Source organism: Python bivittatus, unplaced genomic scaffold, assembly GCF_059951505.1.
Source record: "Python bivittatus isolate LINGU-HERP-01145 unplaced genomic scaffold, Pbiv_v1 ctg000220_np1212, whole genome shotgun sequence".
In the NCBI taxonomy this organism is placed as follows: domain Eukaryota; kingdom Metazoa; phylum Chordata; class Lepidosauria; order Squamata; family Pythonidae; genus Python; species Python bivittatus.
In genome coordinates, this window is record NW_028277048.1 from 2,285,904 (window position 1) to 2,311,868 (window position 25,965).

The following is a 25,965-nucleotide window of genomic DNA, read 5'->3' on the forward strand; positions in this document are numbered from 1 at the left end:
TACCATCTCATTGTCCAGAACTGTCCTTGGCTGCTTCTTTAGGGCAGCCCTGCCCCGCACTGAGAAGCAAAACGCTCTTTATGCTTAAAATTGTAGTGAATCCAACTTTGTTAAGCTAAATTAATTGCACAGAAACTTTCTAAATGCTCTCTCGCTGTCTTGAGTTGTATATTAAGCACAATCACGGCCTGGCGTCCTCACCCTAACCAGTTGAGCTCTTTTCCCCCTTTATCAGGTACTATTAATAGTGTTGAACAACCCATTTCTTCCCATCACTGTTGACAGGGACTTCTAGGTCAGTTCTGGATTCATGAGTTCAGCTACAGCAAAAGGAGCAGCCTACTGCTGTGCCCTGGTTGGAAGGAGAACAATACCTTCTAAAGAGATTATGCATGGAGGCTTACGGATGGGCATAAATCAGTATCTGTGCATAAACAGCATTTCCTGGTTTGGGAGAGTTCTTCTTTGTTCAACAATTCTGTAATGACTCAGAAGAAAACATTTTTTAAAAAAGAAAGCTATGGAAGTTGATGTGAGTAAAACCAATGGTTATACTATTAAGCACACAACTTTCATTTTCAAAACTGCTGTCAGTTTCCTGTCCTTTTCGTTTTTGTGATAGTGAGAGAACGATGGTGCTGAAAATCTACTGATACAATCAAGCTCTCTGCCCCCTCCTCGCCTCCCACAAAAGATACAAATGCAAAGGGAAAAGGGAAAGAGAGAGAAATAAAAAATAAATAAAAGCAATTGTCTTCATTCCCCGACCTTGATAGGTTGGGACAGAATCACTCAAATCTTTGGGACCCGAGACACAAAGTCTTGCTCCTGCACAAGAATCCAAAGGCCTTTCCGGGCAACCTTCCCTGCCCCCCACTCCTCCCAGAAAAATACACAATTTAAAACATGCATTTGATGCTTAGTTGTTTTAAATGGTGTAGACACCTTCTTGGAATGCTCCTGTTTGGGGAAAATGCCTTGCCTCAGCACCTGCCTGTTACTGTTGAGAAAGCTTGTGAACAGGTAGACCTGACATCTCTGTCAAAGAACCTGATTTTTCTCTGGTCTCCATCCCTCTGCTGCTAATTACTTTCTTTTTTATTGGCAGGCTTTTATAACTTTTTAAAGTGTCTCAGGTGTTGTGTGCTCCCCTGTGAATCACGTGACAGTGACCCACTCCATGTTGGTCTCAGACGTCCTACATATAAAAGCCAACTCAGCCCCACCTCTGAGCTGCCCTACCTTTTCACTAAGCTGGGTGGAATGGACCAAGAGGAAGATGCCAGTTTTAGGATGGACCCTTTCCAGCTTGAACCGGAAAAGCCAATAGTCCTTGGCTAATCTATCCCCACCCTGTCAACAACAGAGTTTACAGCAATACTAACATCCCTACCCTAATTCAGTGCATGAGGACTGTGTGTCACCCATCAGGTGACGCCTAAGACTTGCTAGCCATCTCTGTAGGTGTGTGGTATCTTTGTTAATCATCTGAAAAGGCCCACTGGAAGGAATGATTGGACCATGCACAGCAATCGCACTTAGTGGCTTGTTCATTTCCCCCCTTTGGAATTTGTTATTGGTGACTGTGTATGAAGTTCAAGAATCCCAGTAAAAATTTCCAGCAAGGTCTCTTTTCCTTTTTTATAAAAATAGATTTTTAAAATCTTTTTAAAATTTTTGTTGGGTTTTCTTTTTTGTTTCAGTTTCACCTTTTAAAATTTATTATTTTCCCCTTGTTTGGTCATTTGTTTGATTTAAAAAGAGAAAGGAAGACCCCACCCATCAGCTCAGCCATACTAAACCATCTTCCCTTTTGTCCAAAATACCTTTCAATCTATTTTGTTGTCAATGAACACAACTCTGGGGTCGATTTCCTTCCCCTGTGCTTGGTTCTACAAATTCTTCATTAAAGATCAGTTTACAAGAAAAGAAAAACATTTCATTTTGGGGAAGAAGAAAAATAAAATGTTTAATTTACTGCCACTTAAACGCTCAAATAGCAAGTCCATACTTCTGACCCGTAAGAAACTTATCTAGTCCTTACAACCTGATTAAAAGTCATAAAGACTCTAGAAATCTTGGACTTTGTGCCAAATTCTTGGCTGCCCTTTTTTACATCACTCTGGCCCAAACTTTCATTTCAATCTAAAGTGGTTGAAGAAATAAGCAAATACTCAAACCTGATCAGCAAATTTTACAAAATACGAGTGTAAAATGGATCTCCTTTTCCCAGGGAATGAGTTTTCTCTGGAATCAAACAGGAAGTACCCTCATTTCAGACATACAGGGTTAGATTTATTTCCCAAATATGGCATCATTCTAATTAGGGGCCAAGCAAAATAATGGGATTAAGAACCTGTATCACTAACATGTTAGACCAACAGATGAGATGAGAGCATTCTCCTCCAACCACATTTGTTCTTTTTCTTTCTTTCTTTCTTTCTTTCTGCATCATAAGAGAACAAAGGTGGTGAGCTGAATCTTTTTAATTCCTCCCCCTAGGCTAGCTCAGAGTAACAGTCATGACCTTCTTGGATTTGTTGGTCCACAATGTTTTAACGTGGTGGGGGCATTTCTATCACACCTTACAGGGAGTGTTTGTTTTCATCCTCCAGGGTCAGAAAAACTGTCCACCAAAGGAACCATACAGGTACAGAATTCATAGAGGGAAAGACATGGACAACTGGAGAAAGCTTCAGACCTGGGCATGTATGTTAAGAAAGCCTTGAAAGGGGGAGGGGTCACCAAGCATAGAAACAAGAGAGGTGTCCTATTCTGAGCAGATGTCACCCCTGCATGCTGTCAGAGCAGGGTTTGATTTTCAAGAAGTGGCTGACAAGTTGCTGCATCCGTGCTTCCCGCTGGGCTGTCGGGCATGGGGAGAAGGAGGGGGAGGAGCCTCCCGCTTCCCAAAGATCACGGTGTCTGGCGGTTGAATATTCTGCAACATTGAGTCAATGAACATTTCCGTTCTTGTGGCGAGTTGGGGAAGAGGGCTGCTTCCAGCACACTGTTGCTCCCCCCTCCCCCCCATCTCTCTGACGCATTTGCTCACTCATGCCTTGTGTTGCTTACTGGTCTTGAAGGAAACCTGGAGGATTCGGTCACCCAGTCGGTAGCCATTGAGGCTGGCGATGGCCATGGCTGCTTCATCATAGTTGGTCATGGTGACAAAGCCAAAGCCTTTGCACTTGTTGGTGGTGAAGTCGCGGATTACTTTGACGTTGGTGACGGCTCCAAAGGGCCCAAAGAGCTGCCAGAGGACGCTCTCATCTGCCTCTGGAGAGAGGTTGTACACAAAGATGCACCAGCCAGCACTGGAGGCCCCGGTCAGATTGACTCCCGCCAGGCTGGTCATGCTGTCGATCGTGATAGGAGAGAACCTGGAGATCAAGGAGAGAGGACTACTTTGGGTGTAAGGCTGGCATTCTGCCAGCATAAGTTCACTGCATTACAGAGAGGTTAGGGACAGTGGTGCCAACTGCCCAGCAAGAGAGAGCAGCGCCCACTGTTCATCCTACCATTCTTAGCTCAAAAGGGCACTCATCAGAAAGGCAGTTTCTCTTAAGATTTTATCTATGCCAGAAAGCTGGCATAAGTTGTATGCTCCTATTTCCATAATTTCCCTACATGCCAAGGCAAATCTAGAAGCTAACATTTGAATCCACATTCTTCAAATACATTCCTCTCTACCCTGGGCTCTTCTCAAGTGGTTAATTCTGCTTGCAAGGCGGAAGAAACCTTTGATTTATCTATTGGGCTTCCTGATAGCTAAATAAGCATACTAGCATATTATGGAAGGGTTCATAATAAAAAGGACTGTAACCATCACTTATCATGCAAGCATGGAAACTAGAATCTGGTGAATTGTTTGCATAATGAAGATCTTAGTTTCCATAACTTATTTGAGGTAACTTCAATGTAACAAAGGATGATTTCAATAGAAGTTCAAAAACCAGAAGGAGATTGAGCAAACCTTGTGATAGTGGCAGGGGATAGTCCACCATACATTCCTGTCCTTCTGTCTTCCATCCACCCCAATTTCTTCCCCCCTTGTCTGCTGCAACACAGTTTTCACTAAAAAGTTCTTGAATAACCTGAATCCAGGAACTGATTCACACAAACTGTCTCTACCGGGATTTACGCACTGTGCTAAGTTTCAACATAGCTTCCTTGTCTGTGGCCTGTGGGGTTGGGCAAACATAGCCACTATGGTTTATTCAATAAACCATAATTTTGCACAGTGTGCAAATCCCTTTGTATATGCAGGATCAATTTTGTTCTAGATCCAGAAAGTATCACATTGTGTGCTGCTAAGCCAAACAGGAAGTGACTGACTGGGCTAATGGCTCAGTCAAGTGACTCTCCCTCAAGCCAAACTAGCTGAGTAGCTGTGTGATTCAGCATCCATGTTCAGTGTTCGGATTCATCTGATTGCGGCTAAGTGCCAATGCACACTTACCGGAGGAAGCCCCATGGATCTCAGTAGGACTTATTTCTGAGTAAGCAGGCATAAGATACTGCTCTTATACCTTTGGGTGCAAAATCAGAAAATGGATGCATGCTTTTACACCCTTGATAAAAATTCTCCCTTCTCATCATGTCGGCAGTAGATCTGGACTGAAGAAGGGTGGCGCTACAAAATGGGCAGCTTCTCTTTGCTGAATCTGAGGAGGCAGCTGGGTGTTGCCAGGTGACTCCAGGGCAGACTGGAGCTCCACAAAGGAAGCTAAGGCAGCAAACACTGTACATCTTTTAAATATCAACTTAAAGTGAAGTGTGTGGTCTGATATGCTGAGTAATTTTAGTTTAAAAACACAATGCTACAGCATTGTTGAACATAAGAACGTATGAACTAGATAAGTGCCTGGACGGGAGACCCCTGGCAGCCCTGGAAGCCATGCCAGATTTTCTATGGAAGAGTGGGGTATCTGGGTAAACGTCACTGTTCAAACACACAGACAGCCCTTTAGCTCTCACAGGTTGCCCACAAATTGAAAAACAAAATGGGGTTACTGCTTCTCTGATATACTTTTAGAACAACCACTAACTTCTGTCCCACAAGCAATGGAATTAAATGAAACCAAGAAGCACCCAACACAATGAAATCTAAGAAACACAAGACCAAAAATCATAAAGAACAGCCAGTCATCTGAGCAAACAGCAAGCCCTTCTCTCAAGCCAAACCCAAAACAGAACCAAAAGAACATATGAAAGACTACAGTGTGTCCCCAAGACACACACATTTGAATTCCACAGCCTAAGCCAGAAATTGGAGGGACACTGTAATTTTAGCTTTTCCTTTTCAATTCCCATCTTCACTGAAGGAGGTGTGGAAGGGTTGTTGGTTTGTTTGTTTTTTGGTGATTAAAAAGAAAACATCAGTATAGGGGGAAAAGCACTGAATCAAGCAAACAAATGTTGTCTATGTTTAAACATGGCTCAGACTGGGAAAGAAAATGATCCTCCACTATAAGAGACTCTGCCCCCTCCAAGACTCAGTGCTGGGTCTGATCAATCACAACCCTCAGCTTTCTTCGTGTATCTACAAAAGGGAAGTGTGGCTGCACTGCAGGGAGGTCTTGGCAAGGCGGAGGGGGAAGCTCTTGGCTGGGGGGGGGGGCTGTCCTGACCGATCACCTTTTAAAAATCCAGCCTTGTGCTGTAGGCCAAGGTGGGGAAGAGGAGGGGGCGAGGAGCGTAGGCTTTGGAAGGCTATTTACCTCTTGACGCCGTATGCCATGTTTAGCAAATTGTCGAGCCTGTGGGAGGAAGAGGAAGATGAGGAGAGGCCATTGTTAGTAGACAATTTCGTAACAAAAGGGTCCTGCGAGGTCATCTGCCCTGGTTATCAGTGCAGCAGAAAGGCAGCACATGGATTCTGTCACTAACAGAAGTTGCCATTTAATGTGCGCAACCGCATCTTGAGGCCCTCGTGTCTTTGGGGGGGGATAGTTCAAAAATAATAACAAGGGGTCAGGTGCTCTACCTATTTTTCCACATCTATTTTTTCTATGCTGGAAAGTGTGGGAAATGGGAAGCATTAAGTACTAAAGGGCAATGAACGTTGTATTTCAAACATCACAATGAGGATGAGGATGTTTATGACACTCATTCCTTTTAAAAACAAGACACATAAAGACTAGAAGCGCACATGGCAAACATGTTTAATAGTTTCATCTTGGCATCCCATCCCCATTTTTACGATGGATTTTTCTTTCCAAGATTTTATATAGCAACTCTCTTGACTTGGGATCTACCCACTGGCTTTCTAATACACATGATTCCCATTATCGTATAAGATCAAAAGGTTTTTTTTCTTCAGAAAAGGCAATTTATAGCCACTGTGGTTGCTAGAAAAAATCTGAAAGTGCCTTGGTTGTTAGAGCTTTCAGCTGTCAAAATCAAAAATCTTAGTCCTTTCTCAGTTAACTTTCCTGATTTTGTAATTGTCCTGTTCTTATGTTAATCTCAAGTGTTCATCACCTGTATTTGTATGCTTTTCCAGCATCCCAGCTCTTCAAGGAACCTTGTACAAAAGGAAAATACTTTAAAAGCTTCCTTTCACAAATTGTGCATTTTACAAGAATAGAAATATGTGCTCACTTTGTATAATGTAGCGGTTTTTTCTACTACAGATTTGTAAATATCATTTCAGAATTATGATCCTTTTAACTGGGGCATTTTGCTGCTTTCCATGTGCAGCAATTAATGGTGTGATGGCAGAAATACATTTTCCAGGCCCAAGAACTTCCGTCTGTATATTATGGCTCTATCCAAAAACAGTAAAATTAGCCAAGGCGCAGAAAAAGAAGAAAAGAAAGAACCTTATGTTCACATGTTCCATGGGTTTGTATGGATTTTACATTCTATGCCATGCAGATGCCATGCTTTTATATGTGACATTTATGTATGGGCAGAAATGCATGAGCAGCAAGTTCAAACCAAGTGATCCTGAATTACCATTCAGTCCAATCTTAATGTACATACACAAGGCTTACACAGCTCTTTAAGAAACAGATTGGAAGTGTAGCTAAATTCTTAGCAAATTTCTTTTTTCATGGGTTTACATCTACTGGATGTAGATTGTTTTGGCAGGTCTGGCAGATAATAATTACTGGATCAATGATTTTGCTTTTTGGGGAGGTTTATAGACAGATGGGACTCCTGGATTCTGTAAATTCATAACTATTAACCAGAGTCTATTATTTGGTGGTTAGAGTATCATCTAGACAAAAGAACAGGAAATAATTGTGCTGGCTTGCTATTTTTTTTCTTCTGTCTCTACAAATCAAGACAAGTATAATGCAATGAAGCATTACATGCATTTTCAAAATAACTGGGACGTGAATAGCAAAGATATCTGACTCCCCAACTTACATGATGATTATCTCACTGATAATATCAAACATGGATCGTTCTGCCCGAGAGGTATTCCAACCCCCAAATCCACTACACACCGGTTTAGAAGGAAAGTGCCCCATTGAAATATGAGTAAGTAGTTCTAGCACATTTTAAAATTGTGAGCAGCTGCTTTTTTCAGTCCATCAATGAAGAAATTTAAATTAGCCATCTTATCACACGAAGCTAGTTGGCATCCAGAAGAGAAGACAAAAGATACAATTCAAAGGACACTTATTGGCTCCATCCTACAGGACTAGCTGAAAACCATCACTTGAAATTCTTCGCAATTTCAGTCAAAGGGGGCAGGACTGTTACAACTGCTTTGCTTTGCTTTGGGGTATAAGGAATTTCCTGAGTTTTACATTTTGGGGATTGTTATCCTCAGGAATTCTCTCCCACCTCCTGGATAAACTAGACATTGGCTGCATTCCCACAAATCATTAAACCAGAATCCTGGCATGGCATCAGGGGTAAGCCTGCTGCTGTACAGTGCCTGATCACATCCACAATGTGGGAAGTCAGAGGTCTGAGATGGATTCCTAACCCAGGATTGGATCAGAAACATTTCCATTGTAACATTTCTAACTATTTAGCTATTGAGTTTCCAGGACGAGTCAACTGGGAGTGATCAGGCAGGCAAGCAAGCTCTAGGATGTATATTCATAACAATCAGCAGGATTTTAGAAATTCTGACTTTGCTACACGTGATCTTTATGACCAACACATGAGACATCCTCTGGTTTTGGTCTTCAACTCAACCGCAACTGATAACCAACTCTTGACTAGCATACCAGAGAATACCTATAGATTATTTATGCTTTGTATAAAATTGGAAAAAATGAACTGCAACAAAAGTGCAGGTTGGGTTGTTATTGTCTCTTTCTCTGTCTCTCTTGTGTTCTCTAGGTCTAAAACACCAACAAAACGCCATACAAAATCATTTTACAGCCCCCAATAGATTGAGAGCACAGAAGATTAGGCCCAGGTCAGCCTCTTAGAAGAAAACAGCATAGGAGTTCACCTCATAATGCAGTAATGATCTCCAGAAGCAGAAGGAAACATCTATAATGGCTCCCTGGGAAGACAAAGCTAAAATATTTCTTGCTCTATAAAGTCAGTAAAACCCAAAGCATTTTTTAAAAAATTTTCAGAGGATAGAAATGCTCACTGCTTTAGCCCTGTCCTCTTCCACAAGCCGGTGTGCTATTTTCATACAGCAATCTTCCCTACCAAAATCGAGGATGCACAATTCATGCCAAAATCCCTTATGCTTGGCCGTACTGCCTGCCTACTATGGAACTGCCTAATACACCACCCATCCCATCTTGATCCCCTTTCATCAGTCATGTCAGCTGGCCACGGAAAATACAATTTCGTAAAGGGGAATCTGCAACATAATAGCCCCCTGCTTTGCAGCCATTCCTGAGGGCTCTACCCTTGGCATTAGATTGATGGGTAGGAAATATGATGGATTCATACCTAAAAACTAATGCTGTACCACCAATATAAACTCTCTCAATTATCTCTCTCTCTCAATAGTTTGAGGTGTTTCACAGTCTCAGTTGTTCAGCTGTATCATAAAATGGGACCATTAGCTACCCTAAAGAATTGTAAGGATGAGCAACTGCTGAGCCTTGGAGATACCATGGGTGATGAACGGAAATACTATATAATGAGTGCCACACGATGTTACTATGAAAAGGGATAATCTCACATGATTATTTTCCCACATGGGTATGGGAAAGAGTTATATAAATCCACATACCTTACACTACCAGATGTGAAAATTTCATGTATCTACTTTTCCAGTTGTATTTGAACTTTATAAGCCATGATTAGAAACTGAAAAGTAGACATCTGCATTATCTTTATATAATGGGGAGCTGCTCTACACCTCTGTACTGCTTTGTGAGGAAAACATATCATGTCTGAAAGAGCCCTAGCACACAAAATATGTGAGAAACACAGAAGAAAACAGATTGAATATTGAATATGTGCTATATACATGGATTTCAAGCTGCAAGCAGACATTCCAAAACAAACTGAGTGAGAGTTTTACACCATTTTTGTTCTGGTTATTCAAATATCTTCAAAACTAGGCTCAGAACATAGGCTAAAGGATTCTTTCAAATTTATTTCTATTTACCTGTAGGGTGAAAAAGATCCTAAGAATTAACAGGTAAATGCTTTCAAGAGCCTTGGTTCTTGCTCCTTGATGGACAGTGTTGCCCAGACTGTTCTTTTAAAAAAATGGCTCTCTAATTAAGGAAGGGAAATCTGGCAATACTCTAGATTCAGCATTAAAACTCAACCTCCAGTTACATTAGCAGCATTAAGATGCAGGAAATTCTTGGGTAGGACAAGAGGTTCACTGCTACTAAAATTACTAGGAGAAAGTTAGGTGTTAAAAAGCTACTTGACTCAGAACTACGTGTCCTATCGGTATCTCCTTTATCAAGAGCAATTTTCAGATGTGTGTGCTCTACCTCTGGAATGGTAGCTCCAGCACTCCTCCTTGCAGCAATCTAGCAGGCCAGAGATCTCCTCACAAGAACAAGACTTGGCAGACTCAGCAAAGCACATAAAGTTGTTCTGAGTTTTGTCCTCTTTTGCCCCACATAATTTGGCACAATGAACATATTTACAGGGAGAAACAATCTCTCTCCTGTTTTGCTGTTACGTGGCCATCAGGCCTAAATATAAGGCTTTGTCAAGAATAGGAAGGGATCCAAGATGTCTTAGGGAACAGTCTACAAGATGAGAACCATTCATATGACCCAAGCCCAATGGATTATTTTGGCAAGAAACAGTTTCTTAAGAAGCAGCCAGTATGATAGTGTCATGGGGCTGTAGAAGGAAACAAAAGCTTTTCCTATCATGCGTATTTGTGGACTAATGGTACCCAGATCTAACATAGAGACTAAAGATGAGTATTTCCAAGCATGGGATCTGAAACCTATACCTCCCTTAAACAGAGGGACAACAGCTGCAAGGCACTGGGTGAGGAGAGGACCTGACCACTCAGCCTTCCAGCAAAGGAGAAGGGAAGATGTCTCACCTGAATCGCTGAGTCTGGTGGTGCAAAGGCCCTGTGTACCGCCGGGCTGTGGTCTGATACAGGTGTGTGAGTAATGCTTGCCCTGTCTTCTGGCTGGGGTTATTGGCAAACTTGACTGTGATGGGCTCACTAGCACCCAGCGGTTTCTGCCCATTCAGCCCCTTGATGGCTTCCTCAGCTTCTATCCTCTTGTCAAAGCGGATGAATCCCACACCTCTAGATACACCTACAAATGGAGAAATGGGGGCATTAATGCTGAGTACTGCATATTGTGATTGTTTATGCAGCAAAGTCTCCTAGCTAAAGCAGAGATTTCATCTTTTAGTATCTGAAATTGGATGTAATGTCTCTTGTTGAGTATTGTTACTGGTTTTAATTTTCCAGAGGAAGGCAATTGTTTGAAATGCATTTGGCAATCTTTATAGATCAATTGCTACTCTTAGGCATCTCCTTGAGCTAACTTCCTTTCCTTTTCTTTTACTAGCTGGATATTATAGCTTGAGTTGGAACCACTGCCTACACTCCATGTTGCCCAGTGGTTCCAACTCAAGTCGACTCAGCTGAGCCAAAGCTCAGTCCAGGAACTTGCTTAAATGTTTCTGGGCATATATGGAGTTTAGAATTTTCTATATGATATTATGAATGGGAGTTCCCATTCATTTCCAAAATGAGAACCATTTGGCAGAGTTTTTTGCTCGTCAGCGCAGACTAAGAGCGACCCATGTATAACAGAGAGATAGGCATCAGCGGCAAAATATGTACATATGAGCACATGGCTTCATACAAGCAGCATCACAGAGGGAAATTATTTATTTTACATACATAGCAATACTTACAATACATGCACAACCCCCAATATCTAATATAACCTACTTATTTCTCCCTACACTCCTGCTTTTGTCCCCCTGGCACCCATCTCCCAACAATGACACCAGTGTGGGACAGAGTCCCTGCTCCTGTGTTACCTGTGACTTGATCCACAAGGATACGGGAGGTGATGATGCGTCCATACTGTGAGAAGAGCTGCTCCATCTCTTTCTGGCTCATGGTCTTGGGCAGGCCACTGACGTAGAGATTGGCATCACGGATAGAAGCGGAGCTCGGCCGTGCATAGGACACCTGGTGGGATGGAGGGCATGGTTACAAGGGACCTCAAGAAAGAAGCAAAGAACAGTCTTCTGAATTCCATTCACACATCAAAAAAGCAACCTTCTACCATGAAAGAAAGAAAGAAAGAAAGAAAGAAAGAAAGAAAGAAAGAAAGAAAGAAAGAAAGAAAGAAACACATGCACGCACGCACGCACACACGCACGCACGCACGCACTTTCAAGGGGAGCCAGGATTCCTATCTTATTGGTTCCATTTCTTTAACCTCTATTTCCTTCCTCTACAGCTTTTCTCTGCAAAATCTCAACTGCAAGCTCCGTGGGGCAGGAACCCTCCTTTCCATGATTATTTGGTAGAGATGAATGTTGGGCCTCAACATGGGGCCCAAGGAAATGCCAATATGCCTGTGGGTATCTCCCTTCCCCCCCCCCAGCCCCCGACTTCTTACCTTAAAATCTTTTAATTACAAAATTAGAAGCTGGCACGCAGCAAAGAGCCAACCTCTAGTACTACCCTTCTTTCCAAGGAGTAAAAGTGGGCCACAGGAAGCTTTCTTAGAAAATACAGTAAAAATGAAGAAAAGCTGCAGCCTGGTGTTTGGTGGGAAAGTGTGCCCATTTGCCAAGAAAAGGGACAACAGTAAGCAGGGGTAGTAAAGAACATCTCCTGTGGGGCTGGAGAGCAAAAAGTGTTACAATAAATCTGTGCTTTGTAATAAGACATGCCCCCTGGGGCAGCCCATTTGGGAACTGGCGAGTGTCCCCGGCAGCCATCTTGTGACAGCACACACTGCATTCTCAAAACTCCAAAAGAGCCACAGACCCAGAAAATTAAAGGTCCCTACTATTCACAGTGCAGTAACAATAGTCTTGCTTGCAGACTACCACACTTACTTGGTCTCCTATCATTTGTATTGATGTACAGTATTATACCAGTATTTCTCAATCATGGCAACTTTAAGATGTGTGGACTTCAACTCCCAGAGTTCCCTAGCCAGCCATGAGAAACACTGTATTATACTGCAGGCTGATAATGGATGAAACATAATTGGGCATACAAGTGGAGGGTTCCTGCCCCTTCTGAGCTCCGCTTTGCCTCCCTTTCCCACACCTCTCAAGACGAGTTTTCCCTCACGCACGCTCCTCACCTTGATTGTTTTTGTCTGCAGTTTGAGCCCATTCAAGGTGTTGATTGCTTTGTCAGCATCATTGGAATCAACGTAGTTGACAAAGCCGTAGCCTAAACTCTGCCCTGGGAGTGCAGAAGGAGAAAAAAATTACAATGAAGACGATGCTATGCAAGAAATTTGGGGGGGGAGATCTTTTCTCTAACACACCTGCCCCCAACAAAAATAATCAGATAACAACAAACAGACACGGTGACAGTATGAACTGAAACTATTTCTCAATTCCGGAATATGCAAAGTTTGTGCACAAATGAACACAAAATCTAATCTCTGGATGACAAAAGCCAGCAATTACACAAGACAACTCTCAAATACTGAAACACACTGAAATAAAACTCTAGAAGCGCATTTGTCTCAAGAGAAATTATTTTATTCTCTAAGGAAGTCACTGAAAGGGAACAAGAAGAGTACCATAAATTGTGGGGGAACAGAATAAGTGGCTAGGTTCATATGACATATTTTTCCACTTTATCCAATATACTGAGCATCTAATAATGACAGGCTGGGCCTCAATCAAACCCCATGCGTCTATGGCCTGAATTTCAGCTTCCAACCAATATGGTTACTGCAGACAAGATAAGAGGTTGGGTGCGGTATCTGAGTGGCAGCAGTGAACACAAATTAGATTGCTTAATCAGCTGACTCAAAATTATTGTATTAGTACAGAACAGAATGTGTTGTACTTTCCTCCCTCTTCTCTAGCACTGAGGTGAAATACATTATATTCCATTTTGCTTGCCCTATATGAATCTTCTGGGGAGCCAAGAATGCTACCATATTTGTTAATCTAGGGTTGCCAACTCTAGATGGAATGTATCCTGCCAATTCCATCCCATCAAGCCAGGAAATGCATGCCTATGACACACTTACTGTATACACACACTGTACAGGTAGTCCTCGCTTACTGATGGTAATTGGGACCAGGAACTCTGCTGCTAAGCAACACAGTTGAAAAGCATGATGGCACATGACCACGCTGACTTACGATGGCAGCTCCAGTGATCTCCGTTGCTGTCACTGGGTGAATCCTGCAGTCACTTAATCACTATTTGCAACCTCCTGCTAGTTTCCCCATTGACTCTGCTTGTTGGAAGCTGACAGGGAAGGTTGCAAATGGCAATCATGTGACTGCGGGATGCTGCAATGTTGTAATTGTGAGCTGGCTGCAAAGCGCCTGAATCATGATCACTTTACTGTGGGGATGCTGCAACAGCCACAACTACAAAAACCCATCATAAGTTCTCTTCATTCAGCACCACTGTAACTCTGAACAGTCGCTGAATTAGTGGATGTTAAGCAAGGTTTACCTGTATAAGTGTGTATATGTACTATATAAGTGTATGGATGACCCTTAGTCCCACGTTCTTCCAGAAGCTGGTTAAAATATGGCTGTTCTGGAGGGCCTTTGGGATTAATTACATCAGCAGTATCACATTTAATAACTTTTAGCTTATTATTTTTAGCGTTAAACCAAGACTTCATTAGATTACTATTTTAATTATTTATTATATTGATCTGTACTTCATTTCATATCTAAGCTGCCTTGAGTCCTTTTGGTTTCAGGCAACGGACAAACCCCATAAACAAACAAAAGTACTTTATTTATGTGCATATATACTTGCCAGAAGCCACACTCCCAAAAAGGGTAGGATCAAGAAAAAAATTAATTTAACTGAATTAATAGCTACTAAATTGGTGTTGGAGAAGACTCCTGAGGATAACGTGGACAGTGAAGAAAATAAACCAATGGATCATCAAACAAATCAACCCAGAGTTCTCACTTGAAGCACAAATCACCAGGCTCAAATTATCCTACTTTGGACACATTACGCGAAGACCTAGCTCCATGGAGAAGACTCTAGTGCTGGGAAAGGTGGAAGGAAAGAGAAAAAGAGGAAGACCAGAAGCAAGATGGATGGACTCACATTACAGTGGTGATGGGTGCACTGTTGGAAGACCTGAAGGACCAAGTTAGAGATAGATCGTCATGGAGAAATCTATCTATGTGGTCACTAAGAGTCAACCCCAACTTGATGAAACATAATCAATCAATTAAAATTACTTGCCAGAAAAATTACAAAATTAAGTGACCCCCCATTTGCATATACCAACCAGTCTCTCTCAAACCAACCACTCTCCCATAAAGAAACATACAAGTATATATCAATGGTTAATGACTTGGAGGCGTCCTTCATTGGCTAGATCAGTGCCCTCAATTCTACATCTCCTAACTTCCTCCTTGGATTAAGGTCCCACAGCAAGAAAATGTTATATAGCCTTATTTCACTGGATGTCATGATAATGTCAAATAAGCAAACATTTCCCAAAAGTTCTAATAGCTGACGTTCATCAACATATTCACAGAGAACAATTTTGAGTAGGAACATTGAAGCAAGTTTGCTTCATTTATAACCTATGTTAATATAACAAAGCCTCCATAACTAATAGGATGAGAGAAATAGGGAAACCTATTATCCTGATTTTGGATAAGAAGCCTAATAAAAGGTAGGACACCAAACAACTCACTAATTGTGTAAAGAACTGAGCTGATCATCACAGTGGACTGGCTTCATAGCCTTTGGGCTGTGTCTGGCTCTCCACAGCCTGATACTGGTATTTTAAAAAGTAGCCCTTGGTACATTTTCATTACCCGAGTTCCATATTATCGACAGCACAAAGCACATGAAGTTGGGATCCATCACAAAAATTGGGACGCATCTCAGTCCTGCCTAAAAGGAATGTTCCTATTCAGAACTCTGTTGTATTTACATGAATTCCAAAACAACACCAGCACATGTTTAAGCTCCTTTATTCCAGGCACTCACAAGCTAAAAGCAGCACAGCCACTTTTAATTCTACTCCCTACTTTTTCTTCACACCTTTTACAGATCCCAGAATGCAATTTATCTATCTGTTCATCACCAAATTGATTTATAGAATGCTGTGTCTGCAAACAGCATATAGGCTGCAAAATAGTGTTAATTCTATCTAATAATGATGTCACCTAGATTTATGCTGGAGATTGGGTCAGCTATTCTCTCCACAAAAGATAATAAAGCAGTTTCACTGCAACCTGCCCAGTCATAAACAGAAGGTGATTATTAGCCATCATCTATCCCGGCCTTTACAAGCATAGCCTCCTTTCAGGTCAAGAACCCAGGAGGAAAAATGTAGATTAATGGCTCTGTTTCCTGAAGGATACTGCTTCGTTTCTCCATCTGTACACACGCATCATAATGAATTTCTCATTTCTAGGCCTGACAACAACCACTCATATGCCACCTATCCTATTTCTTTCACATTCTGCTTCAGAAAGTCATCTAAGTTATAAATCTGCAATCCAGCAGCATCTTTATTCATGTAATATTTCTTGGCAATTGTGTGTTGTAGATTATTGTTTGACACTATAGATCTGTATACTTTCTGTCAAATTCCTGTTCATACACTCTACCTCTACATTTGCCTGCAGGCAATCAGAATCTATGTTTGATACTCCTTTCTAACAAAGAAGCATCAAACTTTAATGAAGTAAACTGAATGTCCTTATCTGAGATCAATTCTTTTCCAAGTAACATACATGCAGCATAAAGTACCTTCAAGCCATTTACTAAAATAGACTTTAAGGATAATAATATGAAGGCATTTGTCTTTATCCGATGGCTCCCTAATATCAATGGCCAGCTTTTCCCAGGGTAAGTCAGAAATTGCTGGCCCACAACGAGGTGCTCGTGGCTGGCAAATTGCACCCATTGTGATAGCATATCTATTCTAAACCACCAATACAAATCACAGTGTTCATGGCCAATTACATAAACAATCATTGTAATTTCAGTAGGACAGTACAATCAGATATCTTAAAGAAAAACAGATGAACCTGATTCACGTTTTGTATGCTGGGTGGTCACACTGTGTTGAAGGAGCATAACTACAATTGTAAGTAATGCTGAGCGCATAAAATTACAAAATTAAACATTTCTCTATCTCAAAGCCAATTTTCTGCAGCTGGTGCCCATGCCCTATTTGTAGATCAGTGAAGAAATACAATATAGATGAACTCGGCATACCAAGTTGTAAGAGTTAAAATGATGCATGCTATTGATGCATGAGTGCTTCTGTAACTAATGTTATCTGGATCAGATTTCAATCCTGTGATAATAACATACCTAAAGCTGTCTTATCTGAACACCTGTTAGGAAAGATTCAAATTAGCTTCATGTTTGTTATCCAATACATGATATCTGTCATGTTCTATTAGGGCCTGTCCAAATCTAATTAAGACCTTCAGAACCATCTAGGAATTCAAAGCTGCTACAGATTGTTTTAAGGGAAAGGGCTAGCAACCATGAGACTGTGAGTTCTAGTCTGCCTCAGGCATGAAGCCAGCTGGGTGACCTTGGGCCAGTCACTTTCAGCCAGTCAATGGCCAGTCTCTCAGTCAGACAATGGCAAACCACTTCTGAAAAATCTTGCCAAGAAAACTGCAGGGACTTGCCCAGGCAGTCAACAATGACTTGAAGGCACCACCAAAAAAAAAAAATTTTTTTAAATGGGGGGGAATTTTTTTTTCTTGAGTTGATGAAGAGAAAAGATTTTTTTTTTAAATCAGTGGCTAAAGCAGGGTCACCTGTACAAGAAAAAGGTATTTCCAACAAAAATCCTCACTCAGAATGGGTGCTTTCTGTGATACAACACAGAACTCAGTTGCTTTCAAATGCAAAGGTACCTTTGTTGTTGATGAAGAAGATACTGTTCTGCTTCATTTTAGGGAAAATTTCTCATGCCACAACCAGGCAATTACTTTAACTTATGCAAAACCATGGCAATTGCCAACCATATAGAAATAGTGTGGAAGGAACCAATCTAGTGGTTCAAGGCAAGGTACAGATCGTGGAGGCTTTGTAACAGCAGACAGCAGTAATGTCTTTTGACTAGTGTAACAACCACACAAATAAGCATCTCCAAATGTGAGACACAATGCTCTTATTGTGGATCAGCACACTGCATACAGCTGAATATGCTAACTTGTCCACCCAGGGAAACAGAGTCAGTGTGAAGTTTGCTCAACGAAGTTTCTATAGGGGATAGAATGACCTGCAATGTTGCACTTTTTCCTGCAGAAAGGATTTGCAGGACACTGACCTGATATCAGTCACAGCTCTGCCCCTCTGCTATTTTCATGCTGCCTAAGTCCATTTACATGCAGCAAGTAGGAGCTCATTCCTCATTGCTCCACACAAAGGTGACATAGCATTTGAGGTCAACTTTATGGCAGTTGAGTTCTATGTTGTACCACAGAAAGCACTCATTCTGGGTGAGGATTTTTGTGGTTGTTACATGGAAATACTTAATAGGAATATCGCCTCAGTATTACTCAGCAACCCTGCAATATGTGCATTATTTAAAACTTTTAGTCGCTCACAATACAGACAAACCATTAGGCTGAGCAAAGTATTTAATTCACAAATTTAATATTAAGACATAATGTGGGGCAATACATGCTGGTTGCCATATGCTGTGAAAGAGGCTGAATTAAAAGAATATAATAAAATAAGCCTACCAACATTGATGTTATTGATGTTTTCAATAGGGTTTCCACAACTACTGTGGCATAAATGAAGACTTGACATTCCTGTCTTCCTGTGGTCTTGAGGAAGCTGAACAAGATGGTAATCCCTCACACACAAATATTTACTGAACTATGAAGGGCTATATTATTCACTTCAAACATCCCTTCTTACCACATGAGGACAGCAGAAATGGCTGGTTTTGTTTACGCGCCACATAATTTAACACTAGCTCCTGGTGTTTCTGATTCAAAAACCATTTAGGAATTCAGTACTGATCTGCTGGGATACAGAACAAGGTATTTTCCTTGAAACAAAGCAGCACAGCATCTTCATCATCTGATACTAAATTATTTCCATAATTATACATAATAATATCCCTTAAAGCAGCAGTATATTGATCTAGAATTGCTTCTATTTCCTGGCAAAATTTGTATTTCAGCTAAATGTATTTAAAAAAAAAAAAACCACATATTTTCTTAAAGGCTTTTATTTAACCCACAACAGGCAAATTATAAAATATTCTCAAAGCTTCTGCTTGAGTTTACTTGCCTTTGATATTTCACCAGGTACTGCATTAATATTCCAATTCAAGAACTCAACAGATGCACAGGCTTAGCTAAAAGGGCCCATCTCATTTCCACAATTAAACTGTTGTATTTTAATTGTTCCTGTACTGAATGAATGCAGTTACCAGGAGTTAAGTGCAACTCAAAGGCATCTTTATTTTTGTATACAGAGACAAATCTTGGTTGCTTTTTATACCAGAGTCACTGAAACTGAAAGCAAGTTTCCTGTACCCTCAGTTCACCTACAATGGAGCAAGTTATTATTCAGTAATTTAAAACATTTATATGACACTTATTCTTTACATAGTTCTAAGACTCACAACACTAAAAACACTAAAGTAACAATAACAAAACAAAGGAAGCACTATAGCAGCAATAAAAAGAAACACAAAATAGTAGAAACAAAAAATAGAATTATACACTGAAGATCTTCTTCAAATGGAATGTCTTCACTACCTTCTGCATGGCTATTAATGAGGAAAGAAGAACAGCCTCTTTCAAAAGGGACCTCTCCGAGACAGTCAAGAGGCAGCTGACAAAGGGGCTTCTAGCCAGATCTCTGGGCTTGTTGGAACAAGGAAGGGCACCCAAAGATGGTCTCAACAGATAAGCAGATTCATGTGGAGAAGTTAGTCCTTCAAACACCCTGCTCCTAAACTATTTAGGCTCTAAAGGTCACTTTGAATTGTACCCAAAAGCAAACTGGAAGCCTAACACAATTCCTATAGGCCAATCCTGTTAACAAATGGGCTGCTGGACCAATTGTACTTTCTGAATACTCTGTAGAAACTACCTTATGCAAAGCACTTAAAATAATCTAGACCTGATCTGATTCAATTATGTATTATCCTGATATGTGGCCAGATCTTCAGTCTCCAGAAATGGACAATGTCAAGTAGGCAAAAGCCTTCCTGGCCACCATCGATACCCAAGTCTCCAAGTTCAAAGCTAGATCCAGGGACCACAAACTGAGATGCCACTCCATTCAACACAAGTTCAACCCCAATTCTTAGATCAGCAGTAATGACCAAGAACACCTGTCTTGCCAGGATTCAGCTTCAACATGCTAGCCCAATGTCCACTTCATTACCATGACCAAGCAACGAATAGCCTTCGATAACCTCCTCAAAACAAAATAGAGAGACAGAGTAGGTATTATTTGCGCACTAGAGACAATGAAGCCTATATCTCAGTAATATATGGAAGGCAATATAAAACCTTGTGTTTCTTTGTTTACCATATTTATATCCCACCACAATCTTATACAAACTCTCAGCGGTGTTATCCCCTAAGCTAATGGATAGGAGTTTGAGGCTGCATCCTTCCACACCTTCTGACATTAGCTCTCCATTTGTGCAAACTTAACTGAAGAAGGGGAGGTTTATTTCTTTTTCTTGTCTACTCACTGAGCCAATACCCAGTGCTACTTTATCTGATGATGGCCCTTTCACGCTGCCAAATTAATACATATGGAATAATCTTTACTAAATGATATATTACATCAAGGTATTAAATTATAGTGGTGCATTAAATGATGGTGATGATCTAGAAAAAAATCATCTGAACTTTGCACTGTCTACTGAAGAGGAAACATGAGTTTAAACATGAGATTAAACCAATATAGTTAAAGTGAAAATGTGCTTGCCTTTTAAGAGCGCCAGGCAGTTGTAGCAAAAATTTCAACAAAGTTCCCCCCACGTGTGCATATAGCTTTCTTAATTCACAGCCACACACTGGGCCAATGCAGGAGACAAGCTTTAATTTAGGAGCTTTTCTACTATCCTTCTTTATTGCAGCTAAAGTGTAAGTAAATATAGTGATCAGTAGCAAAAACACAAATCAGATTGGGAGGGCCTGAAGCATAGCTGAGTATCCCACAAAAATGATTCAGAAGAAGTGCTTGAGATCTGGCACAAGCACAGCACCTCTCAGCTCTTCATTGAGATTCACACATCTTTTTTCTGGCTTCTATATAATCTGGGAAATGAGACGGCTGCTTTAAGAGGCAATTAAAAGCAGCCACATCTTTTCTTTCCATGATCATCATTTTGCAAAAAAGCTCATACAGCTCTAATCTTAACTTTCTATTAAACACAAAAATCACAGTCTTGTAGCTGATTTTGTCTGCTTTTGAAAAGGTGGTACAGTATTGGATCTGATGTGCATTTAGATGGAAAATCATCAGTAAGTCCCACGGCTTTCAGCTGAATTGAGAAACCAAGAAAACCTCCTGGAAGGCAATGGCAACCACTTCACTATTACTGCTGAGAAAATAACATGGATGTATTCATGTGCTCACCATCTGACGGAGGCTTTAAACATTTGTGTCACAAATCACATTAATTTATCATGAAAAATAATTTAAAAACAATCTCAACATGGTAGATGTTGCTAACAGTAACACTACAGTCCTCTCCTTTCATATTATGGGGTTGAGATGTCCAGTTTTTGGCATAGGAAGAAATTCTAATTGAAAGAAAAATTACATTTTATCTTGTTTGCATAAAGGCCAAAGTAGGTATCACATCAGAAATATGTGAATGCATTTCTTGAAGTCTTTTGACTGACTGACTGATTGGATTAAACCTAATCTCCCTTCCTTTGTAAACTGTAAATACATTTTGTATGCTTTGCAAAGTATTTCCTGAAATGTACCAGTCTTAAATTGATGCTGCTTATGCCTGCTAAGGTTTTCCATCGTGATTAAGACAATTTTGAAATGATAGGGAGATTTGGGTCTCTGATTTATGTTGACAAGCAATGAACAAACCCAGAATAATTAACTCAATCTGGACTTGCCCTGGGTTCGGGAAGCTGAATGGAGCACATTTCGGCCACACCCATCATCTGTCTCTGTTCTGGCCCATGTATTCCATGACCAAAGCAACCTGGAAAAGGTTCAGAGAAGGGCAAAAAGGGTGATCAGGGGTGTTGGAAGTAAATCCTGGGATGAACAGCCAAGCCAAACAGAGAGTTCAGCCTTGAGAAGAGGAGGACTATGACTGTATTCTTCAAGTACCGGAGAAGATATCACACAAAGAACATGCCTTGGCCATCTTCTATCTTCCCAGAAGGCAGGAGACAGAATAATGGATTTAAATTGCAGGAAGCAACATTCCAGCTGAATATTAGGAAAACTGTCATGCCAGGAAGGACAGTTTGACAGTGGAACCAATTACCCAGGGAGATGGTGGACCCCCTTCACCGGATGTGTTCAAGAAGAGGCTAGACAGTCCTCTGTTTCGGATGCTCTCATCTGGAGTCCTGTTCTGAGCAGGGGGTCTGGACTTGGCCCCTTTCAATCCTCTGGTGCTAACATTTCTTTCTGGCTTTGAAAAACTGCTCTCTCCTTTCCCTTCTTCCTTCATTTCCTGTCCCTTGTAACCCTTTTTTAAAAAACTAAGCTTGAGGATAAGGCTGGCTCTCTTTTAATTAATGTATGCTGTTTTAAAGCACAACAAAATGCAATAAAATTATTATAATAATGCCAATTATGACTTTCATTCTGACATTTCATCCATCATTTCAGTTTTAATGGAAAACTAATGATAACATAGGTACTGTAATTCTAGCATTTCTTTAGTAACCCCTTCCATCTGGGGTAACCACTATATCTGATGTAATGACCGAATTAACTCTCTGACATCAACACAGTTTATGGCAATCGCTACAAGACAAATGTAATGTTTGGCAACGTGGTTGACTGTAGCAGACATGTCATTGGACCTCATGTACAGAGCACACATTCAAATTCCCAGCTACAACATTTGTGGGTAGACTAATCAACCTCCATAGCACACTCTGCTGTGAAACCGGATTTCTGAAAGCAAGGTAGAATGAAAAAGTAGCTAGGATTTCATTTGTTCTCAAGTAGTATCTGAAAATACCACTCCTGTCTTTCCAAATACTTAAATAAACGTCACTAATACTGGGCAATGGATGTTCTGAAATGGGATTAGTTATTTTTCCACATTTCCACATAATACTCAAGAGAACTTGCAAATTTATATCATATTGTCATGAACGATTATTTTCAATGGCACAAGTCAATGGAACAACCCGTTTCAAAAGATAATGTTTCCTCTAAGTTGAGTTTGTCTCCTGGTGACTTCACAGGTATGTCTATGCGGGTTTTTGGCAGCTACTAGAACTGGCTTGCAACTGCCTTTTTTCAGGTTGTTTAAGACTTCCTAATCTAGCCTACATCTTCAAAATTCCCTGGGAGTCCCCGACTCAAGTACCAACCAGGCTTAGCTTTCAAGTCCCAACAAGCTCAGCCAGGTGCTGCCACCTGCTGTGACAAAATATTTAAAGAGGTTTGCAATTTTATTTGTTCTGCAAATATGCAGATCACTCAAATGCACTTTTGCTATGTAAATATGATGGTTCATTAAATTTGTATTTCCTTCTTGAAGAACCCTAATAATAATATAAAATGCAATCTGTATAGGATATCTTGTTGTATAATTCATCCATGGTTTCATGGATGCATTCTACCTTACATTTTCCAAAATATTATACAGTATTTTATATATTTTCTAATACAGCCCTGTTTTTCTTTTCATCAGGAAGCCAGAGTGCTTTCTTCACCACTGTAAATGTAACTTACCCAGCAAATAAAAGTAAATACTAAATTATGCAAAATAAAACCAAATCTTAAGATATTTACTGCCTGAGGGCATTCATGTCCTTTGTAGCTCTAAGACAATTCCAATAACCTAGAGAGTGGCTCAATTGTAATATCACACTAAATTATAGTTAAACTTTCTTCATCATGAACATAAAATTTATATGCTGGTCTGCCCAATGAAAGATCCTTTTAATCCATCATCATGGACTTTCCACAAAGTCAGTCAGATATTTCTGGATTCTTCAAGCAAGCAAGTAGCATTTTCTACTATGTAATTGGTATTTGAAGGATATTACCTTTAATCTGGAGGTTTTTTATATACATCTTTACCAACAACCATTAATAATCTTCCTTGCATACCCTTATTAGTTATAAAAGTTGCCACGCACATTAATTATCACATTTTAAATAGCAGTGAATTCCATACATCTATTATGTGTTTACTCTTTAATATATTACTATTTTCCTTTGGGGAAAGTGTTCCTTAAGTTACCCTTTTCTTATCTCTTTCCAGCTCTGTGGGTCATTTTGGAGGCGGGGTGATAGCAGCAGCATGTGTACAGTTTACAATTAAGCTGTACCCAAGATTTGTTCTAATATAACACAATACTGGCAAGCTTTTATGCCCTTTCTAAATAATCGATAGCATGGGACTTGTTTTCCATAGCTGCTGCACAGTTGGCGTATGGCAGCACAGAACTTTTCCCCAGAATCTCACAAGCTCTTTGAGATTCCCCAACACCTGTCTGCATTTTCATGGGCTTTCATGAATTGAACCAGATTATCTTTCTATCTCAATTTTTCCTCCTTTATCAACCATACACACACACGTGTACAGTCTTACCTGTGATTTTGTCTCGAACCAGTTTGCATGATTCAATCTCTCCGATGCTTCCAAAGAGACTCTTGAATTCCTCTTGTGTCATGTTCTGGGGCAAATAGTTGACTATGAGGTTAGTTTTGGAATCATCAGTGGCCCCATTGGCACTGATCAGTGGCCCATTGGGGAGGGAACTGTTGCTTGTGGGGCCGTTGGACACCTGGGTCTCCATTGTGCTGATTATCTGCTGAAAACAAGAGGGAGGAGGGAAAGGTGTTACGGTTATGAAGGATGGGAGGCAAATCCAGCAGCCTATATGACATTGTTCATTTGCAACTTAAGAGCTGTTGGAATGGGTTGTGCTTGTCTGGCTCAATCAGATGAGTTTCTTTTCTAGTCTACCTAGAAATCACTTTAAGTAGCCTGTTTTCCTCCCACAGAGCACTGGTTGACCAGACAGAAGGCAGGTAATAGTTACAACATTCAGCAGTGATCTCACAAGTCGCATCCATGTTGAGTTATTGCTATAGAAGTTCTCAGAAAGGTTGGAAAAGAAAACAGAAACATGGCCTGTAAGTAGAAATGGTCATGGAATGTTAAGCTGTGATCCTGGTGAGTTTGTTTTAGGCTCAACCCCTACATTTTACAAGTAGTTGCAACCGAAATAGTAAAAGCAATAAAAGCGTGGGAGGTATTTTTAATCATACACCATAACAAAGCAGAGACCTTTCCTTCAGCAACTGTGAGATCACTGATTATCTAGAAAGAGCCAGAATCAAAGGCAGCATATCCTGGAGAAGAAGCATCACTATCCTGGGTACTTGCTACAGAATAAATTGTAATACAGTGTATGTCACCTGCAACAGGGTATATTTGTTTTGGAGTTATGGTTTTACAGAGATTAGATCAAGGTAGTGGATAAAAAATTCTTCTGTGAGAGTGGCCATGGCACAGACCTCTACAGAGAACTCAAGCAGATTTTATGCAATGAAAAAAGAGAAAGAAATGGAGAAGAAAAAAAGAAAGGGGATGCTAGAAAAAAGGAAGTGCATGATGGCCCCACTTTGTTCACACTAGTCTACTATTTCCATGTGATGGAGCTTCCAAAAAATTACTGCTACAGGAATGCTGTGCTCAGCAGAATAAACATTGCCTTCCCCTGACCAGCCTTGCCTGAGCTCAGAAACTAAGAAAGAGCACCAGGTTTGTTAGTACTCAGATGGTAGACCAACAGAAAACATCAGTTTTGTAGGCTAGATGAGGAAGTTGGAAAAACATCCCAAAACCACTTTATTTTTGCCAAAAAAACCTACACAGATGTGTGGATGAAATCAACAGGACTTGAACTTGACTTGAAGAAGATCTTACACTACTTGCATTTAACTTGTCACTATGCTTTTCCATGCATAAATGAATCCCTTAAACATATTAATTCAAATAGCTGGTTATGTTTTATTTATAGTGCATGTGGTGGTGGGGAATTCAGTACCTCCCAATGAATTACTGATCAGTGCTTCTCTAGGCCACACAGCCCCCCTTACAATGGCTCAATCCATTTCCTTCCCTGGACATTTATCCTGATTGCTACAAAGCCTCTATGCCAACCATCCGCTTCTCTGTGCTTTCC

General features: G+C 40.6%; 1 protein-coding gene across 3 annotated transcripts; it reads right to left on the bottom strand.

Moving 5' to 3' along the window:
- Positions 1-2,577: 2,577 nt before the first annotated feature.
- Positions 2,578-24,585, bottom strand: ELAVL3 (ELAV like RNA binding protein 3). 3 transcript variants are annotated; one of them, XM_088138503.1, is made up of 6 exons: positions 24,363-24,585; positions 12,717-12,820; positions 11,428-11,581; positions 10,463-10,688; positions 5,724-5,762; positions 2,578-3,404 (listed from the first exon to the last, which is right to left on the bottom strand). In XM_088138503.1, exons 1-6 carry the CDS (start codon positions 24,568-24,570, stop codon positions 3,056-3,058), a joined length of 1,080 nt encoding a protein of 359 aa, XP_087994629.1. In that variant the 5' UTR covers positions 24,571-24,585; the 3' UTR covers positions 2,578-3,055. The 3 variants fall into 3 exon arrangements, with proteins under 3 accessions (XP_087994629.1, XP_025019061.1, XP_025019062.1); XM_025163293.2 differs by having other exon boundaries at positions 2,578-3,383; positions 24,363-24,582; XM_025163294.2 differs by lacking the exon at positions 5,724-5,762 and having other exon boundaries at positions 2,578-3,383; positions 24,363-24,579.
- Positions 24,586-25,965: the final 1,380 nt, after the last annotated feature.